The following is a 12,567-nucleotide window of genomic DNA, read 5'->3' on the forward strand; positions in this document are numbered from 1 at the left end:
TTGTCCTCCTGACAATCAAGGAACACGAACTGATATATTCATCTTTAAATACATGATTTTTATCCTTTTAAAACAACTAGTCAGTTCTCTGTTTTATATTGTTAGGATGTAATGAACTGCTTTCAGTACGTGTCATTGTCTCAAAGTGATGGAAATTCCAGGTAATAAAGAACTCCCAGCATCATCATCATATAGTGTTTTGTTTTGGATGTAGATATGTGATCTGTAAATCAGGATGTTGATAATGCTTTGTTAGTTAAATCTGTTTAACAGTCACATGGCAGCAGTTACTATATTCAGCCTGTCCTGCTGACATTCAAACCAAGCATGAGAATGGGCAAGAAAGCTTGTTTAAGTGAATTTCAATACATTAAACTGATGATGTAGAAGTCTCAAACACTCATAACCTCATGTATCAACGATACATTTGGCTTTAAAGGGTTAATTCTGTTAGAAGCTGTTTTGTTGTGTCTGAAACTTTCCCTTCTTCAAGATCAACTGTATTTTCTTCAAACTGATTACACATCAGTGAACACTTGGCTCTCTGATGAGAATGTTATATTTGGTAAGGCAAACAGCATCATCTTCATCTTTGTGTTACATTTGAAATTTAATCAAATCTGATCAAGTTGGGTGACATGTTTGAAGTCTGGACTTACATGCAGGTAATATGTTAGACTGGACTAAAATGTTACAAGTTATAGATATATTTATCAATACATTTATAAAGTTCTGACACTGTAAGTGAACCAGAAAATCGGATAACCAAGTTGCAGAGAAAGCAATTTAAGAAGAGGTCCCAGAGCTCTGTGCCACTGCCTCCAGCTCTCCCGTAAACAGAGGTCTCTAAAATCAGAAATTTGGCCTGTAACATCTTTTGGTTTTCACACTCCCCTATCTCCAGAGTGTCAAACATAAATGGACAATCATGCATAACATACAGTAGCTGTAAATATAGGGATTGTTTTTTAACTTCAGAGTATAAAAGACATTAATCAGAATGTCCTTGTGATGTAGGAGTTTGTGGTCTTTCCTTTTTTGCAACCAGCCTCAACTAGACAACTAGAGTTTGTGTCACTCCCACATTGGCTTCATTTTTCAGCTCTGCCAGTTGCCACCTGTTTCAAATGTCAAACCTTGAGGTTTTTTATTAGGTCAAGCTCAATAATACCGGGAAAGATACACTGGCTTTATATAATGCATTGAAAAAAGTTTTCAAAGTCTCAAATTACAAAAATAGTTCCCAAACACCAGACATTATTCCTGCTGAAAAACTGCTGCCACGTTTTACATTGAAAACAGAGAAAACTTCCCTCCATCCCTCTTTTTGTTGATTCAGGGCATCTCTGGTTGCCTGGGGCTGCTGGAGGGGCAGCCTGCCCCCATTTAGGGAATACTGATTGGTTCTCAGGTTGAGTGGACCAAAGCTTAAAAGAATCCAGCAAACGTTTTGTATTTGACTCCCTTATATAGTAAACTAATTTTAATCCTGCTCTCATTGTTAAAGATGGGGTTGTTGGGAGCCATAGGGTTTTCTTTAGCTTTGGTAACTCTAACTCAGGTAAATACAACTTTTAAACTTGTTGAAATTTATCAAATGATCAATATTTATCAATAACAAAAGAAAAATAATGTTCTATTGTTTTTATTTGCAGACACATGAAGGTGCAGAAGGTAAGAAAATGAAAAAAATGTCATTTAAATAATCTATCCATTTTTTTTTAAATACAAAGGCATGATTGTGAATAAAAAAGCACTACAGATGGATTCAAATAATAACAAACTTTTTTTGTGTGTGTAGCTGCATTATTTGCTCCTGTACAACCTTTAATAACAAAGCTTACTGCATGTGTTTCCATTTATTCCAGGGTGCAAAATCTTGTCAGCAAGTGCCTCAAATGCATCATCAATTCTAGTAAAATGGGAAAAGCATGCTGGAGCGACCAGTTATATTTTGGAGCTTCGAGAGAAAAACTCTCCACAGTCTGCACCGATTACAGCGCCCATATTTGGACACCAGACTGAAAGGAACGTCTACGGTCTAAAACCAGGAACTGAGTATAATGTGACTGTCAAAGCTTTTGTCTTCTTCAGTGTGGCGTGTGTGAATTCAACCCTGGCTTCCACAGGTAAGTTCAACATTTTTATCAGGGGTCAGTGCCCACATGCATAAATTCACGTAAAACTGCAGTATTTATAAACACATCAAATACATCCACAATGAGCTGATAAAGAACTTGAGTGACTAAAAAGCTATTCATGAAAGAATACCTCATAAAAGAAAAGCCAGTTGTCCCTTTATGCTAGAACGGTGCTATTATGCACAGACTTAATACAGATCAGCACTACTTAGCACCCTTAAGGGAAATTATTAAAATCACACTTTAATAGCATTATGGTATTATTTTCTAAATCACTTCACTCTTCTCCTCCGCAGTGATTTAAAGAAGAGAAAAGCACATGGTAAGTTAATGTATTATTTCTGACATGTAGCTTAGTGCTTGAATAAACAGAAAAAAACCCATTTGGTGAAGATAGAGACTCTGTAATTCCTTTGTGCTTTTTTAAATTTAAGTTTTAAAAATATGGCAAATAATTTTAGCTAGTATCTGCAAATTTCTGCTATGTTTTGTTTTGTAATTTTGTAATTTTTCTTTGCACAACGATGAAAAGATACAAACAATACATTGCAACACAGTTTGTAATTCTGTGTTGGCCACACTGACATGTGTACCTATATGTGCACATGAGTGATTTACAATAAGGAAACAAAAAAACTAAAAATACCGCAAACTGAATACAATGTTGATGTGTCTTGATGTTTTGCTTCCACAGAAGATATTACACAACATATTCATCATACGCTACTACACCACAGGAAGAAAGTCGTGCTCCTAAAGGAACAAATGTCAACCAGGAATCAGTCATGGAGCAAGAAAATGAGAAATGGTTTTGTTAAATGATTTTCATGTGTTGAATGAAAAAACAAGTGTAACAGCAGTTCTTTCTGTGTGTTCTGCTCAAAACATGTCAGAAAGGGCATGTGGTGGAAAAATCTGCGTAACCACACAGGTGTAGCTACCTGCTGTAGCAGCTGCTTGTGAACATGGGAGAGACCTCTTCACTGTATGAAGTAACCAATAAAATAAAATTTTTTAAAGTTTAAACCCAGGCAGGAGGCATGTTGGTGATGAAGTGCTAATGAAGACACCGCTCTGTGAATCTTTTCCTGATCTGCCTGTTTGCTTTAAATTCTCTTTGTGCTATTTATGATTATGAGAATTAAATTTTAACTTTGTGCAGCATGTGTGTAAAAATGAGCCTACTGCAGATAGGTGGTTTCCAGCATCAATTTGCATTTGAGAGTAAATAATTAGTTCGTGTGTAATTTTATGGTAATAATTATACAAGAAATATCTTCTCAGTGACAACATGTTGTATTCTATTTATTCCATGTCAATAGTGAATCTAGTTCTAATAAAACTGAATTAAAGTTCTTTAACAAAACTGATATTCATGCTGTTGGTTATCAATGCAAAACACCTTTACTCAGTACCATATTCACTCAAACTGGAAGCCAAAATGATTACCTCTCATTTGTTAATACACATCATTCCTTCTTTCTACCAAATACCAATGATTGGAAAATTACTCATTACTAGAACATCTCTTATTTCTGTTAAAGATTTTTGTTTCCAGCAGAGATGCAATTACCTGAAATGTAAAGCTGAACGTCATCAGTATGCAGACTGACTTTAACAATGAGGGAAGCTATATTTGATGTTAAACCCACAATTACAGTGAGTTAGAAGAAATTCATTGCTGCAGTTCAATATTATGGTGTTCACATATTTTTAATCACCAGTATCGCAGAAGAACACACAGAGAAGAGAGCTCAGATTAATTAAACACCCTACAACATGCCTTTACATAAGACAGCCCATATGGAAAAGAAATAGTAAAAACTTATATGATTTACTCATGAAAGTGGCCACTTTCTCATTACTTTCATATATTGTTTTAGTAGTTTCATTTATATAATTTTTCAAGGGATCTTATATCTGTTTTCACTCTTGTATGCTTTTCATACAAGTTTCACACAAGACAGATAAAACTTTATAAGATTTATATATATCTTTTCCATATGGGAGCTGCACCTCTGCAGCTTTGCACGGCGCTCCTCCCAGAAACATTGGTTGCCATGGACTTTTTCGTAGCGCAAGTTTCACTTGGCTGAAGTCTATGAAATCACAAATGGCTCTGGTATTATGTTCAGCGTACTGTGAACAGTGCTGGTTATCAGTAAGGAAACTGTAACTCTCTGTAGGGAATAGTTGGCATTGAATAGTAAAACATGAGCCGTGACTCTGGCAAAAGGCATTTTGTCGAGACACCTAGATCTTAGCAGCTTGTGTAACAAACACCAAATTGAGATGTATAATTTCCTTGCAAAAAACACGCACATAATAAAAAACCCACCACATTAACATTCATTTCTCAAAGCACTCAAAACATGAAGGGAAATTTTTTTCTGTGTGTCCTCAAACCTGTTGAGGCTTTCTCAACCTAGGTTAACTTCATGCCATGATGGTGACTGTGAAACCATATTTTGTCACAGTATAACATTTCATCAGATCATGTCTCATGAGGTTAAAGAGACATTTAGTAGTCAGGGGAACCCTGAGTTCCAGTGCAGGGCTGCAAACAGGAAATTACTCAGGAATCATTCAAGTAATCATTACATTTGTGAGCTCCCGTAGATTCTTCTCCGTTTACAGGCGTTGCTCAGCTGACCTGTGCTGCTTCTGTGGCTTTGACATTTACTGCTCTTTGTGAATTTAACAAGCAGTTTTCCACGATGTATGGAAGCAGTTGTTACATGAGCCACCGTGGCAGTTTTCCAACCCTTTGTCAGTATAAAGCTTCACTTTCAATTCTGCTGAACTGCAACCAAAGTCTTTCTAGAAACAAATCCTGCCACGTGGCAACCTTCTGAAAAAGCATCCCAGAACCTATTTCGGAACTTCTTTTATTTTCAAGTATGGATGTACTTAACATTTGAGTTTATTCTGTTAGTAAAGTAAAAGTGGTGTCAATGATTACAACAACTTTTCATCTAACTTCCACATCAGAAAGAACTACATTTTGAGTGTGGAAAAGTATGCCTCTCTCTTCTATCTTGTTCAAAGTATGCCTTTGTGTCTTACTTTGTGCCAAACTGTGCCATTTCCTGTATTAGGTGCAGTGTAATTAAACTGTGGATGAATACCTGGAGAAAGTACCAGACTGAAAAACATATTTCCATAATGCTGTGAAACTTCCAACAGATGTCTGAACAATGACCTTCATCATAGTAGGGCAGTGGTTCTATAGCTTCTTCTGCTATGTCCCTTCCATTGTGCAACTTACAAATAATTACATTTCATCCTTACAGGTTGTATTTATCAAGTTTATTTCTTTATTTATTACAAAAAGTCAACAGCTTTGATCACTTATTTTGCAGAAAATACTTGAACTCTACTCTAACTCTACTATAATGCTCTCAAATACTTCAGTGATGAGAATTTTAAATGCATTATTCTAAGTTTCTTCTTTTGATTCACAGCATTTCTCCAGTATTATTATCTGCACATAGTTATGGTTAATTTCTTGTCAACATGTTCTTATGTTCTTGCTTTAGACATTATTTTTGACAAAAATGTAGAGAAATGTGATTATTATTTAAACATGAGTTGGTTAAGGTGCTGGGATGACATGTTAACACCTAGCAGTGAGCATAAGGACCTGACATGAAAGAAGATTGAACTGTTATTGATTAACATAATAATTCATTATTATTATTGTTATCACTATCATACAGAGATAACACGATAAATTGGGAAAAAATGCAATTACGCACTAACTGAAATCAGTGTGAATTTTTTCTATATATTTTTATTTTAGTATGTGCATAACATCACTAATATGACCACTATTATATTGTCTAGGTACACTGTATGTTATACTGAATAGATGATGATGACGACCTTAAACTCTAATATTACTTGATTAAAAGCAGCATTTCCTTCAACATCATCTGCACCATTTTCACTTATACTTCTTTCAACAAAGCAATATCTCATTTTAATATGACTCACTTCACCAGATAGGTGCCTGCTTATTTGTGTAACCATAAAAAGTGAGGTTGGAAAACTGCAAAGTGCTCCTATAAACCATTACATTCACAGTAAAACTACAGTGTTTTATACACTACTGCTCAATAAAGTGTTTTATATTGTAAAGAAATACTGTTATTTTCTGCAGAAGAAGCAGTGCCAGATGCCAGTTCTGACAGAAGGCCTTCATATTTGTAGAAACAGAGAAAATAAAATGTCTGTCTGAAAAAAGATTTCTATTTTTCACATAATGTGTGTTTTAAAAATGTTAGCTAAACTGCAATAAAATGTTGGGGTACAAGTCTTACAATTCATGTGCTTATCTTTCTTGATGATATCAAACTTAAACCTTAAAACTCATGGTCTGTTGTGGTGACCCTCGCATTCACTTGCTTCTTCTGCGAATTAAACTTATACATTCCATTTGGTAAAACATGGCCTTAAATTGTTTTTTCTTGTTTATAACTAGTGCCAACTTCTGTACACCTGACTTCATTTCACTGCATGTTTTTCATGTTTTTACTCTGGTCATTCACCCTCCCCTGCAGGAGACCTATGCCCACCAAAAGAGCAAGCACCTAACTTTGAGGCGCCCTGCAGTAGGGAAATCAGAGATTGAATATATGTATCCTACCAAGCAGCTTTCATGCATAATATTGTCGCTGATTTGAATGCAGCCGTCATTAATTCACCTCTAGGTTCCTTACAGTGTAAAGCCAACTTTATATAAAGATGAGCGTAGCCGTTGTGATGTCAGAAGTTGCACCAGGGTGTAAACATGTTTATTTCTGTTCTAAAGTTGTGCATTTTAACATGGGCGTGAATTAGCATTGACTTGCTTTTAAACTCAAGTGGCCATTCCATTCAAGGATCTGCAGTTTTTGTTATCTGGTCAATGGATTCATTTTTAACCACTGAAGATTAACGCTTGGTGAGAAGCCAGAGGCAGAAACAACCCAACCCTTCTGTGTTGCAATGTCATTTTTATGGAGGCCGATTTTTGGGAAGTTGCAACACAGGATCCTTAACACCGACCTGTAATATTGTCTACCTCAGGACAATATCACGGCTAAAATATCAAGATGTTCACATCATTTGTTCATAATTGCTCTTTTGCCTAAGAACATCTAAAGTTTCCTCACAGTATCCTAGCCCATATCCATTTTCACACTGACTTCCTTTTTTGTAATACACGAAGAGGAACCATAGGCCTTTATTCAAGTGTGACAAAGATCTTTTTCAGCCCAGCATGTAGCCTACATAATGTCAGCTCTGGGATTAAGATATCTAGGAAGAAATCAGCTTCACTTTTTGTTTGTACTAAACACCTGCAAAAATTCAGTTTATGAATTACTCAAGTTTGTAAATCTCTATGCGTTAGGAAGTTCATCACATCTAGATGAAGTCCCAGTTTACAAGTTTACATTCCTGACTTTAGTTTCAGGTGCATTTCTTTTCTTTGCTTAAGCAGCCCCTCCCAAGTTCAGGTCATTTACCGCGCTCTCATGTATTGTTTCTTGAAGAAAAAGAAACCACTAAATGAATAACGATGTGTAAACATTCAGTTACTTCGACAGAAAAGAAAAAAAACAACTGAACAAATGAATCAATCATGCTTGGGTTAATGAGCAGTAAGGCTTAATAGGTCAGTAACATTATGTCGTAAACTACGGCTCCAAATATTAGGTACGACAATGCTGTGTTAACATGTGACATATGACTTATGTGGATGAATTAATATTTTTTCTCTTGTGATTTAATAAACACGGCTGAACTGAGAGATCCTAAAACTAATCTTTTGTTTTCTGTAGTTTAAAAAACAGAAGACTTGCCACAATGTCATACAATAAATGAATTCTTATCAATGATTTTGAACAACAAAAAGACTGTTTGATATTGCAAATAATAAACACAAAATAATAGATACTACAAATAGACAGCAAGGAAATGCCTGGATCGAGGTTATGGCTGCTGATAGACTGAACAAGAGGGAAAAAAGAGAGAGGAAGTGAGAGAGGTTGATGACCTTCCTGTCATCCTCATTTCAGGTAAACTATCATCCATTTATCCATCCCGCCCTCCATCCCTCCCTCATGCTGTGTTCCCAGAGCAGCTTATGCTGCCTGGGGCTGTTGGAGGGACAGCCTGCCCTCTATTTGAGGAATACTGATTGGTTCTCAGGCATACTGAGTTAAAGCTCAAAAGAATCCAGCACACCTTTTGCATTTGACTCCCTTGTATAGTAAAGTAATTTTAATCCCGCTCTCATTGTCAAAGATGGGATTGTTGGGAGCCATATGCTTTTCTTTAGCTTTGGTAAGTCTAACTCGGCTAAATATAACTTTTTATGTTAAAATCTATAAAACTGAAACAGTTGTATGATTTTTCATTGTTTTTGTTTACAGATACTTCACATTGCAGAAGGTAAGAAAATGGAGACATTTGCGTGACTATGCAGGTCTAAAGAGCTATGTATTAGCATAATTTGGTCATTTTTAAACTTATGACCATGATAATGACTAGACTATAATAGAATAGAAAATATCATTAAAGCTCAAGATGTCACACTGGCTTCTGTTCAGTGTGACATATATGTGGCTGTATTATTTGTTGCTGCGTAACCTTTAATGTCAAAGTTTATTGCAGCGCATTTCCATTTCTTTCAGGATGCAATATCGTGTCAGCAAGTCCATCAAGTGCCTCATCAATTTTGGTAAAATGGAAGGAATATCCTGGAACAACAAACTATGTTTTGGACCTTCGGGAGAAAAACTCTCCACAGTCTGCACCAATTATAACGTCCATATCCGGATCCCAGACCGAGAGGAACATCTTTGGTCTAAAACCAGGAACTGAGTATAATGTGACTGTCAAAGCTTTTGTCTTCTTCAGTGTGGCGTGTGTTAATTCCACTCTGGCTTCCACAGGTAAGTCCAACATTATTACAACAACACTGATTGATCAGGATTGAGAATACTGTCATTTTTTATGTGGACTCTGCAGACTTCCTTTAGCAGTTTATGTGAAATAGTCTCGCCTGCTCTTTCCCACCAGTCCCTGACACATCACAGATAGTTGAAGGGCGAGCACTATCAAGTACTTCAATCAAAGTAACATGGACAACAGTGCCTTCAGCACAGAAATACTATCTAGAGGTGTATTCTCAGACCACTGGAACCATGATGAACTTTACATACACCAACACCACAGCTGTGGTAAGAAACCTGCAGCATTCCTCCAACTATGACTGCTATGTCTACACAGTTAACCAGGCAGGCCTGGGAAGCAGAAGCAAAGTGAAGACCATCACAACCTGTAAGTGACCAACTTCAATTAGAATGTAGAAATGTTTTAGGGTGGATGGGTATTTTATAGTCGCTCTCTGAAAAACAGGTAACTCTTGCAAATGTTTGGTAAATTTAAAAAAGAGAACATTCAAAGAGATCTCATGACTTTTTCAGGGGGTCAGGAGCAGATATTCCAAAATAAATGCATAGAAAGTGAAAACTTACATTAAAGCTATGCACCTTTCTTTAAGTGAACTAGAAAACACATGAACTGATCCTTTAAACGTGGCTGTATGCATTTATAAATGGTAGCTTGACCCTTTTTAATCAAAGGTCTCTAAGAATTATAAACTTGTGTAGAAAAAGTATTTCACTGATTTGTGTCAACTATTTAAGAGTATTCATATCTGAATAAATCCCACTCTCTTTCAGTGGTGCAGCCTCCAGTGGGTATTACTGCAACACAGACTAACCAGGTTTCGGCAAGAATAACGTGGGAGCCGGTGAATACGGTCCTTTTATACCATGTCAGGATTCGCAACCTAGATGATCCCAGCAGTCAACCCTCTTCATACAATGTCTCAGACACCAAGCTGGATGTTCAAGGCATTCTCCCATGCTCCACCTATCTGATATCAGTGTCCTCATACAGCATGTTCTTGGTGACGAGCGAGCCCACGGACTACACATACACCACCAACAGTGAGTCTGCAGAGCCACACAATATCAATAACTTGGTGATTAGGATCTAGGTCAGCCATTCTCTCTGAAGCGTCCCTTTCAGACACTTAGAATATGATCCTCAAGGACAATTCAGATGTTCTGAAAACCTATTTGTTAGGTTAGGTGGAGGCTGATGGGAAAAGAGACATGTGAGAAGATTATTTGGGTTTTATAGCACTCTACTATTAGATATGAGGTTTCCCTTCAAATACAGATTAGAGGCAATGTAGCATCAAACATCAGTGAAATGATATAATTTTCTGAAATAAAATTATATTAATGCGTTGCTTGCAGAGCTGACACCTGTTTCATCGGTATCAGTGGACTACAGCTGTACCACTAACTCTGTCACCGTGTCTTGGCCGGCTGCTTCGGGGGCCACGTCCTACAGGGCCGTGGCAGTTGGCAGTAATGGCACACAGCTGGAATGCACCAGCCAAAGCATCAACTGTCCGATTAAAGGACTGAGCTGTGGCCAGGAATACAAGGTGTATGTAACGCCCATGTCAGACAAATGCAAGAACTTAATCAACAACACCTCAGCCACTTTTAATACTGGTGAGACCGAATAAACACACACACACAAAGAAAATAAAGCAATGTGGTTCCCTTTAAAGTCTGTTTTTATCAGGGTTTTTGTGAAGTGTGTAAGCAGCATACCCAACCAGCTGAGCCTTTGTTCACAGCGGGATTGTTTCCTTCTTCAGCTGTAAAAGCTGAAATAATCCATCTTGTTTTAAATGAGGAAGAATCTGAGCGCTCATATTCCAAATACACGTATAGGTTTGGTATTGAAAAATCTGGCATTTTACTTTTAAGTTTTAAAATAAAGAAGCCAATCTGAAGAGGGGCTAAAAAGAATGAAGAAGAAATATAAAGGAGTTTGTTTTAACAAAGAAATGTAAAGCAGTGATTCTCTATTGATGTCCCACAATTAGGTATAATTGTCCACAAATCAAACCTAAGGGGCATAAGGTGGTCTAGTAAGTGGTCACGTATTTCAAGCTTCTACCTTGTAAGGGAACTTCTATAAATGTCAGACTTTCAGAAAGCTGCTCTTGAACTACTGGAGACAATATACAACTCTTTTCATAAGATCAGCAGAAGGCCTCATCCTGTTACACAAGCATGTGTAAAATGTTTTTAATGCTCCTTTAGATTAGACGTTGAAACACTGAACATGTTTATCGGGAGAGACGATTCATAACTAGCAGTATTTTTACCTATTGCATGATTTCTATTGGTAAATATTTGGCCCTCCAGCAATAGTCAACTGGATGTCAGGACTTTATTGTCTATTTTGGGCAGGCAGTTAATCTTTTCATCTCACATATCCCTCCATTCAGTCGGGGATCTCGGGGCTGAGAGTACGTGTTCAGCCCCACCCAATGGGTCACATTGTGCTCGGCTAAGTTGTCGTGACTTGGATGCTGCTGAATATAATTTCATGACAAGCATGTCAACCACCCACGTATTTAATACGGGACAATGAATCCTTAAGTCAATCAAGTGATAAAACACCTTTTTAAAAAGAGCAAATCCCTGGAAAGGGCAAAGAAAAACTCTATTTTTTATAATAACAATAACAACCTCCACCAATCAGCTACAAATTAATTTTAAGACAAGGATTGATGTCAAATTTAAAAAGAGGGCTTTTTCCAAGTATATTACACCCACTTGTTTTTACCTCAGGATAGCGATTACTGGTGTCACATTGGTCTTGCGCCTAATGGGAATACTTGTTTACAAGTTTTTCATTCCAAGTTCACACACTTGTTTTAGTGATCACTAGGCGTCTCCTTTGAAAACTGGGTCTCCTTTTGAGATTTGCTGTCTATATCATATTGTGTTGTGTTCAGCCAGTTAAGAATGAGCCTGTGTATAAATGAAACCTGAAACATTATACAGTGAAAAGCAACACTGGAGCGCAATCTTTAGTATCAGGGCGTTTTAACCTGAACAGAGATTTGAGAAGTTCACCTTTGATGAGGATATTTAATCCAACTAGTTCTGTTTGTTTGTTTTTAGCTCTCCTGCTATCCATCCATAGATAGCTCTACCATCCATCCTTTATATACAGCATATACGTCAAGTCTGTGATGTGCTATTTTTTAAATGACTCTATGTCTTCCCTTTAAGCCCCTTGTCCTCCAGCCAACCCGATGTTGTTGCGGGACTGCAACAGTGATGTCATCATTTTTTCATGGAATCAGACAAACGAAGTAAACCACTACTTGGCCAGGGCAGTCGACTCCAAGGTATTATATTTTAGATTTACAATTGGTTATTTTTGTCAAATAATAATTGCACAACCTTTTTTCAGCCAATAAAAACATCTTGCTGAGAACTGAATGAGAAGATTAATTTATTAAGCTTTAGAAAATCTGGTAGGCAGATTTCAT

The 12,567-nt window shown here is 36.9% G+C and overlaps 1 protein-coding gene across 1 annotated transcript in view; it reads left to right on the forward strand.

The window, feature by feature from the left end:
- The first annotated feature begins 1,507 nt into the window (after positions 1 to 1,507).
- fndc7b (fibronectin type III domain containing 7b) overlaps positions 1,508 to 12,567 on the forward strand; it is a 42,657-nt gene continuing 31,597 nt past the window's right edge. The window contains exons 1-10 of the mRNA XM_084909347.1: positions 1,508 to 1,561; positions 1,656 to 1,674; positions 1,869 to 2,129; positions 8,204 to 8,286; positions 8,433 to 8,485; positions 8,802 to 9,082; positions 9,210 to 9,470; positions 9,875 to 10,144; positions 10,460 to 10,723; positions 12,305 to 12,423. Coding sequence (XP_084765473.1) covers positions 1,508 to 1,561; positions 1,656 to 1,674; positions 1,869 to 2,129; positions 8,204 to 8,286; positions 8,433 to 8,485; positions 8,802 to 9,082; positions 9,210 to 9,470; positions 9,875 to 10,144; positions 10,460 to 10,723; positions 12,305 to 12,423 — 1,665 coding nt within the window. The remainder of the gene's footprint in view (positions 1,562 to 1,655; positions 1,675 to 1,868; positions 2,130 to 8,203; positions 8,287 to 8,432; positions 8,486 to 8,801; positions 9,083 to 9,209; positions 9,471 to 9,874; positions 10,145 to 10,459; positions 10,724 to 12,304; positions 12,424 to 12,567) is intronic.

This window comes from Perissodus microlepis, chromosome 17 (assembly GCF_051167445.1).
Source record: "Perissodus microlepis isolate ML-2025 ecotype Zambia chromosome 17, ASM5116744v1, whole genome shotgun sequence".
Lineage (NCBI taxonomy): Eukaryota > Metazoa > Chordata > Actinopteri > Cichliformes > Cichlidae > Perissodus > Perissodus microlepis.